The sequence below is a fragment of the Hermetia illucens genome, chromosome 7, assembly GCF_905115235.1.
Source record: "Hermetia illucens chromosome 7, iHerIll2.2.curated.20191125, whole genome shotgun sequence".
Lineage (NCBI taxonomy): Eukaryota > Metazoa > Arthropoda > Insecta > Diptera > Stratiomyidae > Hermetia > Hermetia illucens.
In genome coordinates, this window is record NC_051855.1 from 10624007 (window position 1) to 10651851 (window position 27845).

General features: G+C 45.9%; 1 protein-coding gene across 1 annotated transcript; it reads right to left on the reverse strand.

Annotated features, from left to right (window-relative positions):
* Positions 1–1042: 1042 nt before the first annotated feature.
* Positions 1043–19017, reverse strand: LOC119660827 (VWFA and cache domain-containing protein CG16868). Its single transcript, XM_038069687.1, has 8 exons — positions 18276–19017; positions 12675–12725; positions 8957–10219; positions 8464–8883; positions 8139–8396; positions 7748–8079; positions 7356–7611; positions 1043–3288 (listed from the first exon to the last, which is right to left on the reverse strand). The coding sequence occupies exons 3-8, from the start codon at positions 10179–10181 to the stop codon at positions 1154–1156; spliced, it is 4626 nt and encodes a 1541-aa protein (XP_037925615.1). The 5' UTR covers positions 10182–10219; positions 12675–12725; positions 18276–19017; the 3' UTR covers positions 1043–1153.
* Between the last annotated feature and the right edge of the window lie 8828 nt (positions 19018–27845).

The window sequence follows — 27845 nt, forward strand, 5'->3', positions numbered from 1 at the left end:
TGATATGGCCTTCCACTCCGCATCTCCTGCATTGCTTTGACCTGTCATTTGGGTTAGTGCATGACTTCGCAATGTGACCAAAGCCAAGGCATCTAAAGCACCGTTTTAACGCCACCTGTTCCCTAAGGCGACACATAACCCAGCCTATTCTCACTCTCCCTGCTGCTAACAGTTTGAGTGCGTTCTCTACTACTAGGCTGATGATGGCGGTTTGTGTTCCCCCATAGGCTTTCCTTAGCGTTTTTACCACTGACTCTTGTAGTCCGGCAAGATCGAACTGTTTCTCCAACGCTTCGCGAACCTCCTCCTTCGTCGTGATTTCATCTATATCTTTGCAGATGATAGTGATCTCCGGCCTACTAGCTCTTATGTCGGCTTACTGCCCTAATGTCTTCCCGATTTGGCTTAAGAATTTGTCCGCGGTTACATCCTTGGATTTCTTAAGTTCCAACATAAGATCTCGAGCTCCTCCTGAACGGGTCCATCACTGGAGCCAGTTCAAGTTCCTCCCGTACGCTTGTAACATTAGATGCCACAGTAGCCAAGGTTCCCACTACTGAGGCACTGCGGTCATTGGATATCGACGGCCGGGAGCCCGCTTGCTCACTCCCAAAAACCGCCGGTACTGGGTTTCCGAAGCCCTGCACCGTAACTTCATTCTTCTTTTGCTCCTCCATGTTTGGTTTTATTTCTGGGTATCCTTCCCATAGCCAATTTTTATCCACGGGTGGGCGCTTACTTCCCACCTACCCGGCCTGCGCATAAACATGCCCATACACGCACATCTTCGGATGCGTGCATGTGCATGGCCATGACACATTCGCCGAGCTTTCTCTTATCCGCACGAAGGGACGCGCCTGATGGGAGATTTGGCAACTCCACACAGGAAGCCTCACTAATGTTCACGCCCCTACAGAGGAGACTGCAGAGCCGAAGAAGGATACCTTCTCTGACGCTGTTGAGCGGACCCTCCAGCCCTGCCCCAAGTATGATGTCAAAATCATACTGCACATTTTTTTTTAACAAAAAAAAAAAAGGTCCGTTTACGTTAGAACGAACTTTGTATATTTGTAGGCAAGGATACGGTTGATATCGGTCAACATGGGCATAAAACATTAAATAATCTAAAAGCAAACATACACTTTGCTGAACGCTATGACGCTTCCATATGTCGATGAACTGTAACAGGAGCTAAAATATGATGTGATGAAATCTGCTGAAATCCATTATTAAGCAGAACAGTTTGCCCAGGAGGTGGAAAGTTTGACGACGTCATGTTTGAGAAGCCTCGTTCAGGAACCCGGTTGGCTTTACCTAGCGGTGTTGACAGACCTGTCACTGGTACTTGTCCAAGATTTGGAGGAAACGACGGAATGTCGGGGACGGCCAGTCCAGGCGGTCTATCGATAGTAATATGTTGAGGGTGATATGGCTGACAGTGATGATGATTGGTAGGACTAGATACTGATGTATTGATCGACATAGAATCGGCCGACATAGATAGACGTTTCTGATTGTTGATGAGCGGTTCGACCAATGTGAAGCACATGTGTTCCGAGTCTTCATGTGGCGTCATAGTTGAGTAGCCATGATCAGAATCTCCATTCATAGGTCTCCGGTACCCTCCAGTAGACATATGGTAGGGTGACACCTCATTCACAGCGATAGCATTAGCCAATCGATGGTTTCTATTCATGATATTTCCTCCACCTACTCCACCTCCTCCACTCAAATCACTATCATCATGCGGTGAGATATCATCGGAATAAAGACGAGATAGTGGTACACCATAATTATCGTCCTGGATGGAATCCGCCTCATATAAATGCTCTGAACCAGTGTCCAGATTCTGGCGATAACAATACATGGCGAAACCCACCATCAAACATAACGCAATAATTGTACCGCCTACTGGTCCTATCGCTGAGTAGGCAGGTGTAGAGACTGCTTCAATAATAGCCGAACCTATATCACCATCTCCATAGGGAGTCGTTGAGCCTAACAACCCATTGAAACATGAATTCTGCGCTGTGCAAAATGGGGTGGTGAATGGGTTCATATCGGCATCAAGCTGACACCATTCGCAACCCATAATTCCAAGGCATTCCATATGCGTTCTATATACGTCACAGTTAATGTTTACGCAGGATTTTACCACTAAGCTCCAGTCGTAGCTTAGCGAGTTTACAATAGCCAGTCCCTCTTTTTCCGGCTCGCAATAGCCCAGTGTCAGATTCCTTGATGAAACTTCCGCCGTTGTACTAGGCATTCGTAAAGGGCACTCACAAGGGCACTCGCAGTCGGCTTGATCCATTCGATTACAATTTAAACAAATCCGATTCACAGTACTACAAGGACAGAAGGCTCCCCCATCGCATGTTGAATTTAAAATTGCTGAAAAGATATTTGTTCCTGTTACGGCAGTGATTTGGTATTTGGTGCGCTCGCCATGAACCACATTATTTGTCAGGACTTGAGTTAACGACGTATTGAACTCATAGTACCGTTGTATTACGCGGGTTTGGAAAGTCGCGCAGGCCTTTTTTTTAACCAGAATTTTATGGTTCAGAATATCGTTTGCCACAAATGACTCTTTGTGTGTAATATGTTCCAAAGGTCGCCTGTTATTCATTGTTGGCGTGGAGGGTTCCATCATGCTGGGGTGCGCAAGCAAATAACCCTGTTCTTCCATTAGAAGGCACTTAATATTCGGTTCGGAACAAACCGGCGTTGATTCCAAAATCATTTTATAAAAAAACGTGTATGGAACATCAAGCGCTACAACAGCTATTGGTAAATCTTTGTCAGCATTGTGCAATGCGGTCGCTTTCCCTTCGAATATCGTGTGTGCTATCGTTATTATATACCCTGCGCCTCCAGCATCCAAATAAGGCTCCGTTGCAACTATTCGACCGGGATGCGCTACAGCTTTACGAAACCATGGTCGCCTCGATGGTTCCAGATCATTTCCTAAGATGCAGCCAGGATAAACTTGCAGTACACCATTTGTTGTGGCCACATAGCGTCTAATGATGTACTTTTTTAGAGCTCCGTTTTCAAGATGACGTTTTTTCAAATAGGACATAACGTGAATAAGAGCCGAAACATCACTTCGAATATGCGTCTGAAGACCAGGATTCGCTAATAAGTTGGTGATATCCTTGATGTATGCCATAATGCTTTGGGCGTTGTGCGTTCGTTGAGTTTCATCTTTGATTTCACGGTTATTTTTGAAGAAAATAAATGGCGACTTAAAGGCTGATGCGGAGAGAAATATTGTTCCGGTATCTGAAAAAGAATAGAAAGTCATACCGTTATCTGTTTGATATCAGAATACTGATAGAAATGTTTGTTGCGTTCCTTTGCAAGTTATAATTGCCAGCCCTTTCCCAAACTTCATACATTCCACATTAACGCAATGAGGAGGGAGTACTAACCATTCAGCAACCGCGTAACCATTTTGCTCAGCCTTGAAGTAATGAAGGAAACGATCATGGAAGACACTCTCACAACGAGAAAGTCTGAATCATGCTTGACCCGTCTGCAAAGATTTTATCGCGACCACATTTTTGATGCGAAAATGAAGGCGATGGCGAGGGTGAAATAATTGGAAAACGTGATATTGCCTTCGCCGCAAATAAACTATTGGCAAAATCGAAAGTTCGCAACATTGAAGTCGTTGTGCGTCCGAGCGGACGCTTTTGATAAAAGGTAAGAGGAAAGCCGAATCGTTGTAGATCGTATCATGAAAGGACTTACACTTCAGATTTGTACTTCTTGCCGCTTGCTTTTTCTTTAGCGGGGGGTGTGATGGTCTGACATGAGTATAAGTCATATCTATTTTATGCTCTGGGTTCGAATGCTATGTCGCTATTCGCAAGTTGATGGTCTATACTGCATGAGAACCAATACCTGAATGCGGGATGCGAGGGCACTTGAACCCTTGACTGCTCAAAAAAATGGGGCTCGGTAATACTATAACCACATCTAGCCTTTGGCTTTACGAGGGCGGTCCGATAAGTACTTAGCCTACCAAAAAAAAAAACGAAAATTTTTGAAAAGTGTCGATTTATTTCTCGACATAGTCTCCTTTTAACTCGATACACTTCTCCCAGCGATGCTCCAACTTCTTTAACCCGTCTGAAAAATACGTTTTCTCGAGGTCTGCAAAGTGGGCTTCCGTGGCGGCTATAACCTCCTCATTCGACTCAAATTTCTGCCCGGCGAGTGACTTTTTCAAGTTAGGAAATAAATAATAGTCGCACGGGGCCAAATCTGGGGAATACGGTGGATGGGGCAGCAGTTCGTAGCCCAATTCGACCAATTTGGCCGTGGCGACGGCGGAAGTGTGAGCCGGTGCGTTATCGTGGTGGAAGAGCACTTTTTTCTTCACCAAATGCGGCCGTTTTTTCCGCAATTCGGCGTCAAATCGGCTCAATAATTCGGCATAGTACAGCCCTGTGATCGTTTTGCCCTTCTCCAGGTAGTCGATGTAGATCACACCTTGTGAATCCCAGAAAACGGCGGCCATCACCTTTCCTGCCGATTGCACAGTCTTTGCCTTCTTGGGAGCACGTTCGCCGGGTAAAGTCCACTGTTTCGACTGTTCCTTGGTCTCTGGAGTGTACCAGTGGATCCATGTTTCGCCGACAGTCACGAAACGACGAAGAAACTCCTTCGAATTGCGCTTAAACAGCGTCAAACACTGCTCTGAAGTGGTTTCACGGTTGCGCTTGTTGTCCGGAGTGAACAAACGCGGCACCCATCTCGCCGACAGCTTTCTCATGCCCAAAATTTCGTGCAGGATATGACCCACGCGGTCTTTTGAGATGCCTACTGTCTCGGCTATCTCGCGTACCTTCAATCGGCGGTCTGCCAATACAAGGTCATGGATTTTTGTAACGTTCTTCTCCGCAGTAGCCGTTTTCGGGGCACCGGGGCGTGGCTCATCAAAAACTGACGTGCGACCACGTTGAAATTCATTAAACCAATTTTTGACGGTCGCCATCGAAGGAGAAGCGTCACCGTACACAGCATCCAAGCGTTCTTTGATTTCGCTGCGCGATTTCCCTTCCAAAAACAAGAATCGAATCACCGACCGATATTGTTCTTTTTCCATTTTTCTAAAATTCGCCCGCACGCCCGCTTCTACACGCGCTAAAAACAAAACTACAAGTCCTATTCGACTAAAATTTTGACAGTAGCCGTCTACGAGAATGTTCTACACGACAGTAAATACTTCTTGCGATAGTAGCACCATCGGGCGGAGAGGCTAAGTACTTATCGGACCGCCCTCGTAGGTCGTTTACTATCAAGTCTATTCCGGAAGCTCACGCAGGCGAATGGATAAACTATAATTCTTGTCAGCAGTCGAAACTATTCTCGAGAGCCCAAGGTCTCTAGAGCGAAATTTTTACTATCCCCCCTTAGAAAGTGGACACGAAAACGCAGGTTGGAAATGCTGTTCCTTAAGCTACCGCACTGAAAAGATTGGGCCAATGTGAGGAAGAGTAGAAAAACGGCATTGAATTTTATATATAATTAGTCAGCTCTTCAGGTTCTATACCCAAAAAAGCTTTTCTCCAATGAAGAATTTACGAACTTGCTGCCACTAAGAAGTGTTCTCAGATTTGTAAAAGGCAGAAGACACACACGAATGAATTGCGCAGGAGACCTCGCGATGAGCCTAACCTTCACCTTAGTAGGTTTGATCAAAGTGCATCTATTCTTTCAAGAATTGTTCTCTATCTAAAATATTAGGTTGTTGCAAATTAAATGTCTGATATTTGAGTAAAATTTCAAAAAACTATAACTTTTATGAAAATTAATTTTATTAGTCAAAATAAGAACCAGCAGCTTCAATGCACTTCTCCCAACGAGATACAAGGGCATTTATTCCAGTTTCGTAAAAGTCTGGGTTTCTAGAGCTAAGAAATTCTTCAAAGGCACTTTTGACAGCTACTTCATTGGTGAATTGTTTCCCCGCCAAAAAGTGATCCAAATGCTTAAAAAAGTGGTAGTCGGTTGGCGAGAGGTCGGGTGAATATGGTGGATGAGGAAGAGTCTCATATCGTAATTCATTTAATTTTTGGACCGTCATTCTGGAAACATGAGGTCGGGCGTTATCATGGAGCAGTATCACTCCATCTCTGTTGACCAATCTAGGCCGCTGAACACGTAATTTCTCGTGCATTTCATCAAGTTGGGCACAATATTTCTCTGCATTAATTGTTTCACCACGCTCCAAAAACGAATAATGAATAATTCCAGATGCAGACCACCAAACAGTTACCATTACCTTCTTCGGGTGAAGGCTCGGTTTTGGCATGTGTTGTGGAGGTTGATCGGCATCTAGCCATTGCGCTGATCTGCGACGGTTGTCGTACAATATCCACTTTTCATCGCATGTCACTATTCTGCGCAAAAAGGGATTGTTCCTGTTGCGGTTGAGTAGAGAACTGGATATTTCCATTCGCAGCGTCATGTTTTGCTCGTTGAGTTCATGCGGAACCCACTTATCAAGCTTCTTCATCTTTCCAAGCTGTTGTAAGTGCCGAGATACTGTCGAATAGTGTACGCCTATTTTCTCTGCAATGTCACGAATCGATGATCGGGGATCAGATTCCACTATCAAACGCAACTCGTCGTTGTCGATCGATGGTCCTGGGTGTCCACGAGGTTCACTTTGGAGGGTCATGTCGCCTGATCAGAATTTTTCGAACCACCGCTGTGTCGTTCGTTCGTTTGCTGCGTCAGCTTCAAATGCTCTGCAAATGTTTCTGGTTGTCTCCGCTGCGTTGTGACCAAGTTTAAATTCATATAGAAAAAGTAGACGTTTTTGACTCCCTTCCATGCTTTTTTCTTTGAGTTTTACTTGGAACTTCAATGACAATTGAAACTGAAATGACTCCTTGATCGAACGAACGACTATTTATACTCAATTATCCCATACCACCAGAGTCACCTTGCGGCAGTTTTAAACATTAAAATCATAACTAACTTCATTTCATTGAAAAATCCGACATTTCATTTGCAACAACCTAATAGAATTAGTCACCTCTTCAGGTTCTATACCCAAAAAAGCTTTTCTCCAATGAAGAATTTACGAACTTTCTGCCACTAAGAAGTGTTCTCAGGTTCGTAAAAGGCAGAAGACACACACGAACGAAGTGCGCAGGAGACCTCGCAATGAGCGGCCTAATAAACGGGGGCTGAGTGCTACGCCAAGGCCCCACCACAACCTAACCTTCACCTCAGTAGGTTTGATCAAAGTGCGTCTTTCAAGAATTGTTCTCTAATTTGTTTTTTTAGTTTAGTCCAACCAAAATTCAATCCTAGCGTAAGAAGATACTCACCCAATGTAGCAATCTGCCGAAAATGGCGACAAACTGGTGTTTTTGGCGGCGGTATCAAATCGATACGATGATAGAGCAATTCGGAACTAGGAGTAGAATCCATACTCTGACGATGGTAACGTTCGAAGCGGCGAGTATCTTTATCAGGAGTTCCGCTGTTACCGTATTGCAACGAAAATTGACTGTTGCCAGTCCGAGCGATTGTTACAAGACAAACTATGTAGGAGTCCAGAATACGATGCCAAATATAAGTGACCTGGAAAAGGATGAAATAATGATGGTCCCGACCGAATCAACAGAATTTTAATTGTGCTTCCAACAGATTGGAAAAGACAAAAATACATTTAAATTTTTAGTTTTGGACATAGCGCGTGCTCTTTTCAAATAGTTACATTTTGACTTCCACTGCTGATATTTTGCTTGAGTGTCTCATTTCCTTTTGGCAGAGTTACAAACTGCGTCCAAAGACTCTCGTTAGAAGATTCGTTGCGCTTCAGGGCTTTTTCTAGGAATCCAATTTCAACCGGATAGGGTGTTTTTGTAGTTGCAACAGGACGAGAAAATGCTGGATGATAAATAACCATACCATCTTTATCTGTTATAAATGCATACGAAGTATCTGTTTTGCGATAGTAAATGATATCCTCAGCCAAATCATTCAGATACATGTTGATTCCGGCTACACCATATGATGGTATAGGTTTAGTGATTGATACGATAACATCTAGAATGGGATACATATAAACAGCTTGGATATTAGCACTCGATCAGTCGACAACTTACCTTTAGTATTGTAGTCCAGAATAGGTAAATGGTATTTGATTGCATCCGACACGTACTTAGGTTTGAAAAATGCTCCAAAAATGGCAGAACTTGTTTTCACAATCAACTCGGGATGGCGCTTGGTAATAACGAACATGTTCCCACGAATTTTGTGATGATCAATGTTATACCAAGCAGATACGTCGATATTGTACTTTGAATAGTTTTGCTGGGCGATGTCTTGAAGAAACTGCTTTTCATACATAATACGTTTTTCGTCTGTGGCAAATAGAGGTTCTGGTAAACGATTGATCTTTAAGGAATCAAATTGGATCTGCCAACTTACCTAGAATCACAGCACACGTATTGATTACAATCGGTTCAGCTAGCGAAGCTTGACCTTTGGCCACAGTATCCAGAACTGCCATTGCCTCCGTAAAACGACTTAGAAGGCCCCGCGTCACATAGACAAAAACTAAAGGTGTGCCACGGGATATTTGTTGCTTCCTTAGTAGTTTAAAGGAGTATTCGAATGCCAATGAATGGTTGGTTGTACCTTTAGATGGTGTCAAAAAACTAATTTGTTTAAGTAGTTCGTCCTTCCGGTCCATGGTCGCGTTGTATCTGAAGGTTTTGCTGAAAGTATTTTCAGGTTCGCCCAATATTAAGTCCTCTGTTGAGGATAATTTGATTACATCAACTGCGTTGTCCACAGTCACAATAGAAATCGTATCATCTTCGGAGAGCATCTGGATTACGTTGGAAACTGTTGGCAAACAACAGAGATAGCGATTAGAATAGAAAGCATGCATGACAATGGTGTGTTGTAAAAAATTTACCGAACTGTTTGGATAATTCAAGTTGCTCCCCGGTCAAAGAGTTACCGCAGTCAACAAGGAGGAAGACATGTTTCTGTTGAATTGCCGCCGCATAAAAGTGGCGAAAATTTAAATCATTAAAATAGTACTGGCAATTATGGTCGCTGGCATGGTCATTACGCGATAGGAAGAAAACATGCTTAAAATTTGACGTTATTCCTTGCTGCTGATATTGGAAATAGGGTGCAGGCTTTCCTCCATCTGATCCTGTTTCCGATGCTGACTGAAAACCACTCACTGTTGAAGCCGATGGCGTTGGGATCGAGGAGGAATTCCGTTCAGCTGTTCTCCTCAGTACACTTAGAATTTTATTATTGATCGTGAAATTCAGATCGTCCACATCGCGGAAACCACTTAGTTTCAAGTAGTTTAAGATTTGTATCTTGTTTTTATTGTAGTTTTGTTCGAGCGTAAAATCATCAAATGGGCAGGGCTGGATCAAAGTGTTTAGAAAAACGTTAGGTTCATCGTTTGAACTATTTGTTCCTTGTTGCCTTAGCGTTTCGGTAATGTTTGAACCAATGAACTCACTCAGGCTATCCAGGATATCATGCACGACCTCCAGTTTAGCTTGTATCCTGTGGGAGAGCTGATTAATCGTTGCGTCTTCTGGACGAAGGGCATCGGTGTATCCGATAGCGTCGAAGATTTCTTGTATATACGTTACGCCCAACTCAATGTTTCGTATGTGCTTTAACCGAACATCGAGGTTCCCTACAAGATCGAGGACATTGAAAGAAGTAGAACTAGTGGACGATGTGGCCACTTTAGGCATAGTGCTTGCCCCGTTTGATAACGGTTTAGCTTGTGGTAAGCCAACAACTGCTGCTGTTATTCTCCCTAATAAAGGCACTAGAGTTTCGGATATATTTTGAAATGAGCTCGTCGATAAACTAGCTTTTCTTATACTATCAGCACTATATGTCAAGCTACTAGTTGTGCTATTGCCAGTGCTTTTAGTCATACTAGTACTGCCACCACCTCCGACACCTACAACAGGCTTACTTATAATTATAGGAACGTATCCACTAGCTAATAGCACAGACGAGACATGATGTCGTTGTTGTTTCTGATTTGCCGGTCCCTGCACTGTAGGTTCAACTGTCTCTCCGGCTATACAACTTAAATATAAAATTAAAGCTAATTGTATTAAATAGCAATACTGTTTCTTCATGTTACACTCCATTATGCCGCTGTATGGATTTGATTATATTTGACGATCTCCTGAAAATAGAATGGAAAAGTTGGTTAGAAAAAGCGCAAAACAAGCAACTAGGGTAATGGAGAAACAGGTATCTGCGTTCGGGAAACCCGATTATGAGGGCGTTCCAAATCAAACTACAAAAAAATTAAGAATTTTTCCAGGGCCTTATAAAGAATTCAGGCCTAAGCCAATCGAAGCTTAAAGGCATTTTGTTCAAGGATTGAGTGAGTCCTATGTTCGCCTCATCATTGCATCAACTCGATGGGGCGCCGGACCAATGGGAAAGTAACTTTTCTCCACTGTTTATGGTCCAGGCAGCCTTATCTTAAATCTAGGCTTCAAAATAGATCTCATTGCGCCATCTGTTTCACCAATTTTCAGAAATTGACTGTAAAACCCTCCTTAATTTCATCGCAGGAGTACTAGGATTTGCGCCAGCATACGCCCTTTTCCATATATGGATATCCCCTAGAACGGTGTTACTCACTAAGTGAGCATTCACAGTTCCCACCTTCTCATTAAATTTCATATCAATCGGTACAATCGTTTCTGAGAAAAGTGCGAGTGACAGACAGACATACAGATAGACGGACAGACAGACATTGAACCAATTTCAATGAGGTTTTGTTCCACCTAATTCTCTTTCAATTTTCTACATTTCTCTCCAAACTATATATGTTTCTCTCCCACAATGGAGCTGCGCGCGAAGGATAGTGTATACAGGGGCGGAACCCCCGTATGGGGCCCGCACTGGTGAAGGGACTACAAAGTGAATCCTACCTGCTAGTAACTTCTCCTATATTTTCCAAGGAACAGGCGGAAGGAAGGGAAGCCAGAGACGTGAGCGGAACTGACTTGATGCCAGTTCGAGTGGTCGAATCTATGCATCCCGGACACCGCAAACCAATTAAGGTGCTAAGTGGAAAACAGACGAATGCTCTGCAAGATGAGATGAGATCTTTCATGGATGAGAGCATGGGAACTGCGGTACTTCCAAGAACGGCTTTTCTCAGAGAAATCAAACACGAGGGGATCAAGTCCCTGGCGATACGATGTGGGGGAAACCCCGTCACACGTGGACTGCCGCATTCCCTTCTAACTGTTTTCCAGAACACAATAGACTAAGTTCATGTTGAAAAACATAAAGATTGGTCAAATCAACCTGCAGCATGCCAAAGCTCCCTCCTACCTGTTGGCAGCGAGAATGACAAAGCTATAGGATTTCCCCTACATCTTTCTGGTGCAAGAACCGTGGGTTTGATTTAACAGAATCTGCGGCATTGGATCAGTAAAGGGGGCTAGGATCTTCTACGACAAGAGATTCATAAGACCGAGAGCTTGCGTCCTGATGTCAAGACGGTTAGAGGCAACTATGCTGAGACAGTATTGTTCCCAGGACTTAGCATAGTTGCCTCCGCTTATTTACCCTATGATTCTTTGTATCCTCCACCGACGCAAGAGCTTAGCGATTTGGTGGCGTATGCAGAATCAAGTGGTCTCGAGCTCTTAATAGGTTGCGATGCGAATGCTCGACTAAGGACTCCTCTGGCTAGAAGAATGGAATGGAAGATGAATTGAAAACTCTGAACTGCACATTTTTAGAGTGCTATGAAGAGGTTTGTCCTATTTCCGGAGTCCCAGGCGGTAAAACGGTTCCTTGGTGGAACCGAGGACTGTAAAAACTCAGGAAATCAACCAGGCGACTTCTAAACCGTGCTTACAAAAGTAACAAGAACGAATACTGGTTAAATTTCAGGAACTCACAGCGTGAATATAAGAGGCTCGTTAGGTGTTCGAAACGAGACTCCTTTAGAGCGTACTGTTAGGAACTGGAAGGCGAAAGAGAGACTTCAAGGTGGTTCAGAGTCCTCAAAAGGGATGAGTCGGCCAAGTTGAATTCTCTTAAAAAACCCGACGGTACTTTCACAAGCTCCAGACTGAATTCAGTACAGACCCTTCTGGAAGTACACCACCCAGGAGAACGGGAGATAGAAGTGGTAGGGGGAGAGTTGACGGTTCTTGCAACCCCTTCAACACGCAAGTGTTGCAAAGGGAACTGGAACACTGCGAAAGCGATTGTTACCCATGAAAATGTGAGAGCTGCCATACTGTCCTTTAAACATTTCAAAACACCTGGTATGAATGGCATCTATCCGGCAATGCTAAAGGAGGGTATGGAGCATTGACAGCGATCTCTAAGAAATATTTTTCGAGGATGTTTTCCTCTGGGCTACGTGCCTTCCTCTTGGCAACAGGTTAAGTTAATCTTCATACCGAAACCTGGGAAAGATGACTATTCTAATCTAAAATTCAAAATATTCCTTGATATATCCAGCTCCATCGTTCATATGAGTTTATTTTATATGATGATGACGTCATACACGCCTCAGAGTGCTTTAATCTGTTATAACTTTGTTTATAATAGTTGGATTTCCTTCGAACTTTCGAAAATTATGTATTATTTTTACTACTTACCAAATTTTGTACTTGTAGGATGAACTTAAAGGAGGATGTTCGGGTAAATTTCTGAAATAAGGTAATATGCTATTATTAATTTTATTTGAGCAGGTATCGGAATGGAATGTATTTTGAGGTTTAGATTTCATTTAGGTCCACCATAACGATTTTTTTCAGATTTTTAGGTTGGATAGGTTCTGAGAACGAGACCTGTTACACTTTTTGGGGCACTTATTTTGAGCCCTCACTCCCCGTCCTTAAAAGTATATAGAGCCCTTAAACTTGTAAGTTTTCTAAACTCCTATTATTTTCGGCTATTCCTCCTAAAAGACCCCACACAGTAAAAATTAAAAAAGAAATATATACGATAGCTGAGCATGCTGAGTGGATCACCTTTCTGGTATAAAAAATTTACCAGCGAACACACTCGGCTGGCACACTTTCCTCCTAATTATATTTTTTTACAGCCAACTTCACACTTATCAAGGCATTGTCATTACGTATTTTTAAGAATCATAATAATAATAAAGAAGAAGAATAAGTGAAGAGATCCACCATGGAAAATTCGTCTGGAACGTCAGCGGGACTCACTAAGGCAGAACATTGCTAGACTGATTCAGATCAGCACTGGCAATGCCAGCAGACGGGTGAGAAATAAAGTGCACAGGGTTTACCGGAACTATTCTATCCCCAGTGAGACACCCGTAGTTGAAATTCTGGACACACTAAAGCAGCATGTCAATACGCCTGGCATGAATTTTACAGATGTTACCGAAGAGGAAGTTCGACAGGCCATAAACAGCTCGAAGAACTGGAGGGGTCCAGGTCTGGATCGGGTGCAGAATTTCTGGTATAAGAAATTTACCAGCGTACACAGTCGGTTGGCACACAGAATAAGGAATTTCCACCCTTCCTCACTGCGGGGACTACCTACCTTATCCCTAAGAAGGACACGGTGCAGGACCCCGCAGACACAAGACCGATCACTTGCTTACCAACCCTCCACAAATTCATCACGTCCATTATTAGTGGAAGGATCAATGCGCACCTCGAGACCAACAACATTCTGTTCGCGGAGCAGAGGGTCTGCCAAGTTGGGTCAAGGGGTTGCAAAGAGCAACTCATTATCGACTCGGTAGTTGTAGAACAAGCAACTAGAGGCCAAAGAAACCTTTTTAGTTTATATATTGATTATGCCAAGGCTTTCGATAGCGTTCCGCATACCTGGCTAATCGATGTTCTCCATCTGTATCGCATTGATGCGAAACTAATAGTTTTTGACGACAGTCATAGAAGGGTGGCATACCACCTTATCAGTGCGTATATCTGAGGGTGCGAATACCTCAGAGCCAATCCGTATACGGAGGGGCATCTTTCAGGGGGATTCCTTGAGTCCCCTTTGGTTTTGTATGGCACTGAATCCCCTTTCATGGCCACTGAATGATGCTCGAGCTCCGAGGAGCTCTGCCCGCGATGTAGGCATAACCACAACCACCATGAAACTCCCACAAGGGGGCCAACCGCAAATAACCGGGCCGAGAACACATCCTCCAGGAATTCTCCTGGAGCATATGCTCTCAGAGGGCCATCCCGGTTCCCAGCTAACCTCCGGTGAGGCTTCGTGGCAGAGCCACTTCAGATGAGTCCCTTGCAGACTCGGGGCTGATCGCCCTCCTCGAGTACGTGGGTACGGAACTCCCCAATGGGTTACCTGAAATCAGCCCGAGGCGGAGAACCGCTATAATGACACGAAAACTCCTCGTGGTCGCAAGTCCTACCTTTCGTTTTACTTGGCCTGCATGCAGCCCATAGCGAGGAATTGGCCGCCAGTTCCGCCGAGTTAGTATACGAGGAGAATCTGAGACTCCTCAGCAGTCCAGGGTTCGATAATAGGTCGACCCTTTCCAACACTGGCTTTTTGCGTTTGCTTCGGGACACCGCGGCAAGATTTAAATCACCCCCGCCATTCCTTCACTCTTCAACAAGGGCTGAGACCCCAGAGAGCTGGATGTCGTCTGCACACGCGTGGATGCTTCCCGGAAGCCCTTGCAGCCACCATATGAGAGGTCGTATGAAGTGCTTAACAGAGAGGAGCACTTCTTTAGGTTTGAAGTCGGCGGCTTGGAACGTCGCGAAGGTGATTACCGGGAAGTCTGTCGAAACTCTGGGAACGGGTGGGGCCACGTTGGAAGGTACTCCTGGGGGCGATGGCGCCGCAGCTGACACTGTCGTAAATTCAGTTATGAACCTGATAACGACGGCCTGCGAAGCCTCCATGCCCAGGAAGACATCGAGGCGCGGCAAACCTTCCATGTATTGGTGGACAGTGGAAATCGCAGAGCTCCGGAAGGAGTGCCACAGGCTCCGCCGCTTAACACAACGTCTAGGCGACCGGGAGGAGGCATGTACCATAATGATGGAGTACAAATCAGCCAAAAGGAGACTCCGCAGCGCAATAAACAAGAGCAAAGCTCGCTGCTGGCAAGATCTGATCGACGAGGTGAATGGGGGATCCGTGGGGGCTCGGTTACAAACTGGTAACCCGAAAAATCGGGGCTCTGCGGAAACCCTGTTCACTTAAGGCCGAGCAGATGGACCGCATTGTGGGGGCACTCTTCCCTGCCCACCCCGTATGGGATGGTGAAGTCGACGCGGAGAGCGCAGAAGACTGTCCACTTTTCTCTATAAGGTCTACAAATAAGTTCTGTCGGTTTTCACAATAGATGGCGTAGCTTGTTTTTTATTCCATTGATCCACATTTCCAAACATTCATCGGCAAGCTACTGTCAATAGGCACAAACGTCAATGTAAATTATTTAATTGAAGTGTAAACAACAATGCTTTTTTCATCAACGAAAATGGCCAATTTTGTACCAAATAATGTGTTTTTGCGGTGAGTTCTACTTCATTATTTCAATATGAAGAAAAAAGCAACCGAAAGTCATCGCATTTTGGTGGAAGTTTATGGTGACCATGCTCTGTCTGAGCTAATGTATCAGAGGTGGTTTGGACGGTTTAAAAGTGGCAATTTTGACTTGGAAGACGAAGAGCGCGCCGGACGGCCAACAATTTTTGAAGATGAAGAATTAGAGGCATTGCTCGACCAAGATCCATCGCAAACGCAAGAAGAACTTGGAAAAACACTTGGAGTCAGTCAGTAAGCCATTTCCTACCATTTAAAAGCAATGGGAATGATCCGAAAGGTCGGAAATTGGGCTCCGTATGAACTGAAACCAAGAGACGTCGAACACTGTTTTTTCACGTGCGAACAACTGCTCCAACGACAAGAAAGGAAGGGTTTTCTGCATCAAATAGTTACTGGCGATGAAAAGTGGATCCACTACGATAATCCCAAGGGTCGGGCAACGTGGAGATACCCCGGCCATGCCTCATCATCGACGGCCAAAGCGAATATTCATGGTGAGAAGATCATGCTGTGTATATGGTGGGACCAGCTGGGTATGGTATACTATGAGCTGCTAAAACCGAACGAACCGGTCACGGGCAAACTCTACCGACGTCAAATGATGCGTTTGAGCCGCGAACTCAAGAAAAAACGGCCGCAATACCAGCAAAGGCATGATAAAGTTATTTTGCAACATGACAATGCTCGTCCACATGTTGCACAGCCCGTTAAATCTAGAAACGTTGAAATAGGAAGTCCTACCCCAACCGCCGTACTCTCCAGACATTGCCCCTTCTGATTACTATGTGTTCCGGTCGATACAGCATGGCCTGGCTGACCAGAACTTCTCCAATTACGACGAACTCAAAAAATGGCCAGACCTACTGCTCGGCGCATTCAGCGCTTGCCTGAAGGAGGGTATTTTCCCTGCTCGTTGCAAGGTTGCGAAGCTTGCGCTGATCCCTAAAGGGAAAGACGACCCCGAATTGCCGTCCTCATACCGCCCACTATGTATGCTTGACACAGCTGGGAAAGTGCTCGAAAAGCTCATCAGAAGTAGACTCGCTGAAGCGATACGCGCTGCCGGAGATTTATCTCCCCGGCAGTTTGGTTTTAGGACAGGGAGATCGACAATTGATGCTGTCATGCAGAGGCACATAGCCGCCGAACTCGATGGGTGGTGCTCCTCGTAACGCTTGACGTCAGAAACGCCTTCAATTCCGTAAGATGGAAAGACATTCTAGGCACACTAGACAATACCTTTAACGTGCCGAACTATTTCTTACGGATTTTGAGGGACTATCTGAGGAACCACTCCCTGCTCTATGAAACACTGGAGGGTCAAAGGTGGATGGAGGTCACGTCAGGTAATGGCAAAAATTGGGGGTCCTACGTCTAGTAGGCAACGTCTCCTGATGAGCTCAACACAGTCTGTCCTGCTCTATGACGCAGAGGTGTGGACTGGCGCTCTTAAAAAGGAGGTATGTCGTAAACGCCTCGCGCAAGTACAAAGACGGGGAGCTTTACGGGTGGCGTCTGCGTACCACACTGTCTCTGAAACGGCCGTGATGGTGATCGCGGGAGTGATCCCCGTTGTCCTTCTTGCTATACATATACAAGCGCAAGGGAGGTGGTTGCTCGCGAAGAACGGCAACACACTCTAGACGAGTGGCAGCTCTCTTGGCAAAATGAAGCTAGAGGCAGATGGACTGCGCGGCTCATCGGCAACTCAGGTGCGTGGCTGAATCGGAAGCCTGGTGAGACTGACTATTTCCTTACCCAATTTTTAAGTGGGCATGGAGGTTTTCAGTCTTACCTGCACAAGATTGGAAAGACGCGTTCTCCGGATTATGTGTTTTGCAATGGAGTTGTGGACGACGCCTACCACATTTTTTTTTCTTGTGGAAGGTGGGATGAGGTTCGTCAGCAGCTCTATTTAAACACAGGGGATCTCTCTCCATTGTGGAAGAGATGCTGAGGACTGCTGACAGGTGGAACCGTGTTGCCCACTACGTTCGGGCCCTTCTCGTTGCTAAGAAGATAGAACTCGACCGGTGGAGGAGCCGGATGGCAGGGGGTTCCTTGAACTGACAGTTCCATTCCTCCTCTCCCCTCCCGTTGGTGAAAGGAATTCCCTGATTTGAAGGCTCCGCAAAGCGGGAGAGTTCGAGGACTAGCCCGAAGTAATGTGACAAACGGTTCCAGGCTAGCTCTCTGACGATGGGGAGGTGTTTAGTTGGTAGTCCGACGACGTACCGAATCGGGTGTCCAACACTGTGTGCGTAAATGCATTCACCTACCCTACCCTAAAAAAGGAGCTTAATTCGTGATCACTACTACTAGTAGAGGGTCTGAGCTTCCAAATGGTATATAGGTTGTGGGGTCCAGGTGCCAGGAAAATTTCTGATTTTTGGAGGAATCTGGGGAAAAACTTTAAACGCTTATATCTCCGTTAATATTGAGAATTTCGCAAAAACGAGCTTAATTCGTGATCACTACTACTGGCGGCAGGCCCAAGAACGTCTGCAGGTCCAGGTTAAAGCCTTTGTGTCTCCGCAGCTGAGGTTTCGCGAAGAAGGGGTGCACGGCACGTGAGATTTGATCTGCGCCCCTAAAGCTGGCGGGCCAGAAGTCAGTTTGTGGTGAAGCACGGTATCAGCTAGGGGTAGGGGACCATATCTATAAAACTTGCAAGACTGGGCTTCATAACTTACCTGACTTTAGGTATATTAGATAGGATTTTCAGAATCACAAATCATGTAGGATCCAAGGCAAGTTTACATGTTTTGCACCCTTCATTGCTCCTCGGACGGGTTAGTTCTGGAGCCATTTACTGCTTCGATGGCAAATTTTCTGGCATTCCACCGCCTCGGCTTTTGTTGATATTGGTATGGTCGAGTGAACCGCATGCATTGTTCATTATTCTATCTTTCTTGAAATACACACTGCGTGTTATTCGCATTAAATATAGATGCACACTCGATACACATACACTCCCGAAGCGCGCGGCTTTTGATGTTCCACGGGTCTCCTACTGTCCCGGGACACTGAACACTTCGGAATTCTGCTTGATGTAATTAAATATTTTCCTTTTCCCACATAAATTCTAGGCACAATAAAAGAGTAAATCACGCGCTAAACACGTCACGGCGTCAAACGAAGATTTTACACGATTTAACTAAATTTCAGAATATTCGAAAACATTCTTTCATTCGCACTTTTTCCGCGGCCATCAAAACAACGTACAAACAAACCGAGTGAGATACACGCAAAAGAAGATAAAAGTCATCTTGAAATGCCGGAGAACATAATAACAACAATTCCACACGCACGACGCATTACAGAGAAAAGATTCTATCTTTTCACTCAAACTATCTAAACGACAGCTTGAACCACAGCAGATCTACACTAAAGCCTGAATACAACACAGGAATGAATGCGTGCGCGCGAGTTGTGGAACTTGTTCCATAGACATAAAACAAAAAGATAAATGATTTTATTTAAGACGTTTATTCACGTCAATGCGAATGCAATACAATACAATAACTGAACTTACGTTAATTAAGTGCATCATTTATAATATTACAATAATGCTTACTCAGGTGCATGTGCGTGGAGTGCGTTGACATATTATATTTAGAAAAAAGTAGAGTGCATGGCATGTGTTGGTATCGAAGTTCGCATTGGGGTCGTCGGCGTGGATCATGTATTGGGCATCGGGTGGCTATGATGGGGTCGTTGACGCAACTCCTCCCCCCTTGGAATAGAGCGTCGGGAACAGGAACTGTGCTTTAGTGGTTGCTGTTGCTGGAGCGGATTGTTGGATGTTGAAGATGGATCCCCGGGAGATAGTATAACTACACAGATGATGAATGCCTGGGAGCCTAAGAGCACGAAGGTGAGTATATGCTTCTTGTTTGTCGCACTTTGTAGGAGTTCGATGGTTGTCAAATTTGGGAATTTGTATATTGGCAATGATTTGATTGTGAAGTTGTGTCCAACTGATGTAGGCTTCGTTTTACCGAAGGTGACTCCATCTACTCGGATGTTGCAGCCTTCGAAATGTATAAGTATGGTACCTGATCCCTTAACGTGTGATCACGACTTTCACTCCTTTTCTCGAAATTCTCAATATTAACGTAGATAGGAGCGTTTGAAATTTCTCCCAAGATTCCTCGCAATCTCGACAATTTTCCTAGGACCCAGATTCCACAACCCATACCACATTTTCAAGTTCAGATCCTCCCCCGATAGTAGTGCTCAGGAATTTCGCTCCTTTCCTCTCAATATTAAGGGAGTTATAGGCGTTCAAAGTTTTTTCCAAGATTCCTCCAAAGTTTGGCAATTTTTCTGGCACCCAGAACCCCTGAACTATATACAGTTGTGAAGCCCAGACCCAACCCCAATAGTAGTGATCACAAATTTCGCTTCTTCGGACCTCTATAGGCATTTAAACTTTTTCCAAAGACTCTTCCAAATCTTGGAAATTTTCCTGAAACCTAGACCCACCAACCACCCACCACCACCGTTTTGAGCTCGGATCCTCCCTCGATAGTAGTGATCACGATTTTCCGTCTTTTCCACGAAATTCTCAATATTAACGGAGTTATAGGCGTTTAAAGTGTTCCTCAAGATTCCTCCAAATTTAGCCAATTTTCCTGACACTCAGACCCCCTAATCAACATATCGTTTTGAAGCTCAGACCCACCCCCAAAAGTAGTGATCACGAATTTCGTTGGTTTTTTTTCCTGGAAATTCTCTATACTAACGGAGTTATAAGGGTCTAAAATTTTTCCGAAGATTTCTCCACTTTTCGTCAAGTTTCCAAGGACTCAGACCCCAACCAATACATCATTTTGAAGCTCAGATCCTCCCCCGATGGTAGTGATCGCGAGTTTCGCTTGTTTTCTCCAAATTCTCAATATTAACGGAGTTACATGCGTGCAAGGTTTTCCTCAAAATTCTTCCAAATTTGGACAATTTTCCAGGCACACAGACACCCCATTTTCGATACCATTTTGAAGGTCAGATCCTGTTTCAATGGTAGTGATCACGGATTTCGCTCTTTAACATTTTTCCCTAAGTTTCTCCACTTTTCGCCAAGTTTCCAGGGATCCACACCCCAACCTATACAGCGGTTTGAAGCTCAGAACCTTCCCCAATAGTAGCGATCACGACTTTCGCTCCATTTCTCGAAATTCTCAATATTAACGGAGTTATAGGCGTTTAGAATTTTTCCCAAGATTTCCGCAATTTTCCTGACACTCAGACCCCGGACCTAGATACCATTTTGAAGCTCAGACCCTCCTTCGATAGTAGTGACCGTGAATTTCGCTTCTGTTCTCGAAATTCTCAATATTTACGAAGATAGCAGCGTTTGAAGTTTTTCCCAAGATTCCTCCCAATTTTGACAGGAAAATTCCTGGGACCAGACGCACCAACCTATACACCATTTTGAAGCTCAGATCCTGCCCTGATAGTAGCGATCACGAATTTCGCTCCTTTTCTCGGAATTCTGACAATTAACGGAGTTATTAGCGTTTAAAGTTTTTCCCAAGATCCTTTCAAATTTCCGCAATTTTCCTGACACCCAGACCCCGCGATCTATATATCATTGTAAAGCTCAGATCCTGCCCCGGTAGTAGTGATAGCTGTTTAAAGATTTTCTCAAGATTTCTTCAAATTTCGGCAATTTTAATGAAACCCAGCAGGCCGGCAATTCTGTGAGGAGCTGCCAGATCTCCTATCAGGCGCGACCCCAGGTGGCCGAAAGGGGCATACCTATTGATGTGTAAGTATATGTTTATGCACTTTTCTTTTCTGACTGTGTATGGACTAGTTTTTGCTCTTCTCTAGTGCGTGGACCAAAATGGCTGTAGGAAGAACACCCAGAGAATAAAAGCAACATGGACGAATTGAGAAGGAGTAAAGTCGTTACTTTGCAAGGGCTCGGAACCCCAACACCGGCGGCTTTTGGGAGTGAACAAGCAGGCTCCCACCGTCGATATCCCTCGGCCGCAGTGCCTCGGTGGTGGACAACTTGGCCATTGTGGCATCTAATGTTACAAGTATTTTAGATTTGGAGAAGGAGGTGTTCAAATGAATCACAACTCTGCCAAGAACACCAACTGCAAAGGTAAAGAATGATGGGCTAAGAAGAGATAGCTGGCTCAAAAAGGCGATTTCGACACCCATGGGATCTGACCAAGAGCTGCAAATAGATCTATCCAGGAGAAGCTCATCAATTTTACGATCTCCTCCAATACCAAAGCCGGCAAAAGAGAAAGCTCATGGGAGCTAAGTAATTGAAAAAGTGAAGGAGTCTCCCAAGGAAGTAATCTGACCAAGACTCATCCAGAACAGAGCTTCGACCCAGAAGAACTACCTTTTATGCAGCTTGGGACTAAAATAGTTGAGCTGTCTGAATTTATCAAGCACAAGGAGAGCGTACACCAAGCCATTAAGAACATGGTGAGAGCTATCAGGGTGCTTTACAATAGGTCCCAGGAAGAAAGAAGGTCTAAGGAAAAGCCGGACATCCCAGCCCCAACAGTAGCACAGGCGACCCAAGTGACACCAAAGCACAAGGTCATCGACCTTGGATCAACAGAGTACAAGACAAAGTCACTATTTTGGGGAATCAACAGGCACCAAAAAAGAAATAAGTCGGGAAACCGAAAGCTGGACACTTCAGGTATGAAAGGTTTCGTGTATTTCTTATATAAAGACATTTGAGTGTGCACATAATGCTCAATACGATTCCAGCTGCCAGCGCTCTTCAGCATCTCTCTGACAATGTTGCCTGTAGGGAGGTCCCCTTTGTCTGCATGAAGCTGCTGCCGAAAGCGTCCCATCTCTCGCAAGAGAAGAAGGTGTATTCAGCGCCCTCCGATACTCCATTGCAGAACACACAATCAGGAGATCGCGCCTTCCCAATCCTGTGCAGGTAAGACTGAAAAGCTCCATGCCCGCTTAGAAGTTGGGAAAGGAAGTGATCAATCTTACCGTGCGTTCTGTTAAACCACGGGTCTATATTGTCGATGAGCCACGCAGTCCATCTGCCCCTTGGCTCATTTTGCCAAGAAAGTTGCCACTCGGTAAGGTGTTGACGTTCTTCACGGGCAACCACCTCTCTTAAGTTCTCGCCTTAACGGGGGGGAGGGCAACGGGGATCACTCCCGCGATCACCATTACAGCCGGTTCGGAGACAGTGCGATAAGCAGACCGCACTCGCAAAGCTTCCCGCCTGTACACTTGAGCAAGGCGCTTACGATGCACCTCCTTGCCAAGGACATCAGCCCATACCTCCACGCTATAGAGCAGAACCGACTGCGTTGCTCCCATAAGGAGACGCCCCCTAGTAGATATAGGGTCCCCCAAATTCGCCATTAGCCGACTCAAGGCCTCGACTCCAGTTGAAGCCCTGTCTGCTTCTGCTTTGATTTGCTCGAAGAAGCTCATCTTCGAGTCGAGCATTAAATCAAGGTATTTAACCGCTGGTTTTGATTCTATAGTCAACTCGCCGCAGAGTCGGTATTCTCTTTCTGGTCAGGACGACTACTTCGGTTTTCCCAGCGCAAGGCTGAAAGCGTGAACAGTCAACCATCCGCTTACCTGCCACATCAATATGAAAAGCCTGCGTCTGTTCAATAGTGCGTCCGGCAACAAGTGCTGCAACGTCGTCTGTATAACCAACCAGGCGCAACTCTTCGGGCATATCGAGTCTTAGCAGGCTATCATAGGAAGCGTTGCAGAGGTCCGGGCCTAGGATGGATCCCTGTACTACTCCCGACGTGGGTAGGGTAAGTAGGTAGGTATCAGTGGCCGCTCCGAAGAGCCCAATTAACGCTTTGGTGCGCCGTTTTGATGCCACAAACTCCTAAGACCGTGACTGTTGTTTTGGGAGCAGGGAAGCAGAGTCCAGCCGGCTCGGATCTTCAGAGCCAGTCCGCAGCATTCACGAAGGAAAGTACCTCTCCCATCCTGCAGCTAGAAATCTCTCTGAGGTCCCCAAAGAATGATTTACCCAGTGTCCGCAACCTGACTCTAGCCAGAGCTGGGCAATCGCAGAGAAAGTGCATGAGGGTTTCCCTTCCTTCTCCGCAGCTTCGGTAATGCGAGTTGTAGAGTATGCTCCCGGCCGCCGATATCCAACGACCGCAGTGCCTCAATAGTGGGAAATTTGGCTACTGTGGCATCTAATGCTACAAGAGATAATGGTGGAGTGGAAATTAGGTCCACGCCGGATCCTTTTAGGAGGAGTTCGAAGCTTGGGAGACCCACACCGAGAGCAATGGTTCTTTTTGGCAGTCGAGATTCGTCGCGAGACTCTGAAAGAAACGTGAATAGTCCCTTGATCGACATCATTCCTTGTGGCGCAAGGCGCGAAGGCAAACGGGAACATACCGGAATGGCGTTCGTTACACTCGGGGAACGAATAAATGAACTGTGCGAGTTTATCAAGGAGAGGCGGAATATCCACCAAAATATTCGAGCCTTGATAAGAGGCATTAAATTGTCTTACCTCAAGGCACTCGAAGAAAAGGATTCCCAAGCGTCAGTTGGCAAGGTCACAAGGGAAACGCAGGTGACGCCTCCCCACGATAAGGCAGGCGAGAAGACAGGGAAACGGGCTCGAGACGGTACCAGCGAGCCTCTAGGACCACAGCAAGTCCCGAAGAAGAAAAAAGCCTCCGGAAGCCCGAACAATGGACTAAGGTGAACAACAAGAGGAAAAAGGACAAAAAGAAGCTCCGCCCGGAAATAATAATTATTTCCAAGAAGAGAAATATGTCCTATGCCGACATCCTCCGAAAGGTGAAGTCAGACCCGGAATTGAAGGATTTGGGGGATAGTGTGAGCCGTATCAGGTGAGAGAGGGGATCTGATGCTGGAGTTAAGTAGATTCGCCGACAAGTCGGCCGATAACTTCCGCGGGAAGGTGGAAAGTGTACTAGGAGAGGAAGCTGAGGTAAGAGCTCTGAAACAGGAGATAGTGGTTGAATGCAAGGACCTAGATGAGGTCACCTCACGGGAGGACTTTTGTGCTGCGCTAAAGCAACAGTTCAACCTTAGCGATACCGACCAGAGTGCCATAAAAAGGATGAAGAAGGCATATGGCGGCACATAGACCGCTATTATTAGTTTGCCGGCGGAATCAGCTATTAAGTTAATTACCGCGGGCAAAGTAAGAGTAGGTTGGGTCGTGTGCAGGCTCAGGGAGCAAATATCTCTAAAGAGATGCTTCAGATGCCTCGATTTCGGCCATTTTGCGGCGGCATGCACTACCCAGCATGATAGGTCGAGGAGTTGCAGGAAATGTGGGGAAGAGGGCCACCTTATCAAAGATTGCACCGGAGATCCACGGTGTATGCTATATAGTGGGAAAGAAGGTGTGGACGATCGGCATGTTGCGTACAGAAACCACGGCGGTGCGACTTGGGCGGTGGATGCGTCTGGCAACGCCGCAATCTGGGCGTACGGAAGACAGGCCATTCAGAAAGTCATGGCCCCCCCGGCAGCCGGTTTTATAAGGGCGAAGGTCAACGGTGTCCATATTTACAGCTGCTACGCTCCTCCTAGTGCAACCTTAGCACAATATGAGGAGATGTTAGACAGTCTGGTGTTGGACGCTAGAGACCGCAGCCCTAAAATCATTGCGAGCGATTTCAACGCGTGGGCCCTGCAGTGGGGAAGCCGACCGACGAACACCAGAGGTCAAATTCTGTTGGAGTCATTTGCGGAGCTGGACATCGTGCTAGCCAACGTCGGATGCGTGCCCACCTTTCGAGGAAGAGGGTCGGGTTCGATCGTTGACCTGATATTTGTTAGCACTTCACTGCTGAAGAAGATGGCTTGGCAAGTGAGTGAGCACTACACCCACAGTGACCACCAGGCCATTTTCCTCCGCATTGATAACCAGGGAACCAGTCAACGACGCCCTGGAGGTGGAAAGGCTAAGGCGGTTAGCTGGTCTATCGGAGCTTTCGACGAGGAAACATTCCTGGCCGCATTGGAAGGAGCCCATGATCCGGATGGAACAGCGGTGGAAATGGTCACACAGCTGTCTCAGCGTGTAACCGAAGCATGCGACGCTACGATGCCACGACGACGTTTGCACCACGGCAAGAGGCCAAACTACTGGTGGAACACGGAGATCGCTGCCTTGAGATCCTCTTGTCTCCAAGCGAGGAGACTTTCCCACAGGACAAGGGGAAGGCCGGAGCACCAGGAGCGTGAGGAGGAATACAGGGATATGCGAAGCAACCTTAAGAAGGCCATTCGGAGAAGCAAGCGGGAATGCTACCAGAAGCTCTGCATGGAGGCTAATACGAATCCGTGGGGTACAACCTACCAAGTTGTAATGAAGAAGATCCGCGGGCAAAAATCACCTCCAGTGACATGCCCACGGCTCTTGTTGCAAATAATTACAACTCTTTTCCCGCAGCAGGAGCAGGACGAAAGAGAACCCCAACTGGCAGCTCAGCAGGAAGTCTTCTCGATCCCTGATGTTACCGAAGAGGAACTTTGGGAAATCTGCGGACGTTCTGGGGATAGCAAGGCTCCGGGATTGGACAGAATTCTGAATAAGGCTCTGAAGGTGGCGGTCAAGGCGAGACCAAGGTGGTTCGCAAGCACATTCGAATCGTGCATGGCGGAAGGAGTGTTTCCTGCCCAGTGGAAGAGGCAGAAGCTGGTGTTGCTACCGAAGCCCCGAAAACCACCCGGCGTGCCCTCTTCATATCGCCCTATTTGTCTTTTGGACACCATGGGGAAGATGTGTGAGAGGGTGATATACAACAGGCTGCTCCCGTTCATCGAGCTTGCGGGTGCTCTTTCAGAGCGGCAATATGGGTTTCGCCGAGCCCGTTCTACGGTCGATGCAGAAGCAAAGGTCGTGGAATTGGCTCGAAATGCAATGGCCATGGGCAAATGCTGTGCTCTGGTGACGCTGGACGTCAAAAATGCTTTTAACTCAGCCAACTGGGGCTGGATTAAGGGCGCTTTGGCCAAACTGGGTGTTCCTAGCTAGTTGGCTCGGCTCATCGAGAGTTACTTTTCGGACAGACTTCTCTGGAACGAGACGGACGACGGGCCGAAGGAGTACATTGTGGCATCAGGTGTGCCTCAAGGTTCTGTCTTGGGACCGCTGCTGTGGTACATAATGTACGACGGAGTGCTTGGCCTTCGCGTGCCGGAGGAGGCAACGCTGATTGGTTTTGCGGACGACCTGGCGGTAGTTGCGATTGCAAAGCATCCCGAGGATGTGGAGCTTTATGCAAATGAAGCCATTCATACCATCAAGTCATGGTTACGAATGGCCAAGCTGGACCTAACGTGGGAGGGCCGAAGTATAGTCGCAGGCTACCCTCAAAGAAAGATAGGTTGGCTTCAGGGAGCTATATTCCGCGTCAGTCTATCCTACAGTGCACTGCTTGTCCCCACACCCTTAGCTTAAGGTTTAATTGTCGCTTAACTTCAGGATTTTCAAGGTACCTCCCCTACTGAGTTCTTTCACTGCGCAATCTAAAGTGCCTCTAATGCTTTAATGATAGTGGAAACGAACGTTATCACTGAGTTCCGCAGCACTTCACGCCCGGTGCATGCAATTACTAGGAATTCGTTACCACAAACAATAAATGCAATTATAGCTCTTCCGCTGGAGTCATAAATTGTTCATTTATTGACGCAAGTCCGACTGAGTCATATGCAAACAAGACCTTATTGATTTTAGCGGAAGATGGTGGCCATATTTATGTACAGATGTATACCATATGTTGTTATTGTTATGAGAAGCGTTTAACTGTTTTTTGCGATTGTTAGCTCAGCGTCTCTGGACAATAAATCTTTTCTAAGAATTAACGATACAAGCGGCTGTTTTTGCTTCAGCCATTTGTTATGTAATCTCATCTATGCGGGTATAGTCCGTGCTGGGTCAATGAAAAAAATCACTTCCACTTAAATATTTTGGCCAGAAATGTCCGTGAACCTGAGGCGAAGAAGCTATCAAGATCTATGTGATTTTGTCAGAGCCTCTATCTTCAAAATTCTAATGAATCTGTGAAATAGCATTCAAAAGATAGCCACCTAGTTGAACCTTGGGCACAAGCGTGCTCCCAGGGAATACCAATGGGGGGGACTTTTTCAAAGTAGTTAAAAGCATGGTGTTTCTTACGACGTTGGCTTAATGGGCTTCCCAGCAGATTGTTATGTAACTTAAGTGCTTAAGGGGCTACTTGACTATAGAGAAGTGCGGGGAGTTTTTCCGATAAACTACAATGGGT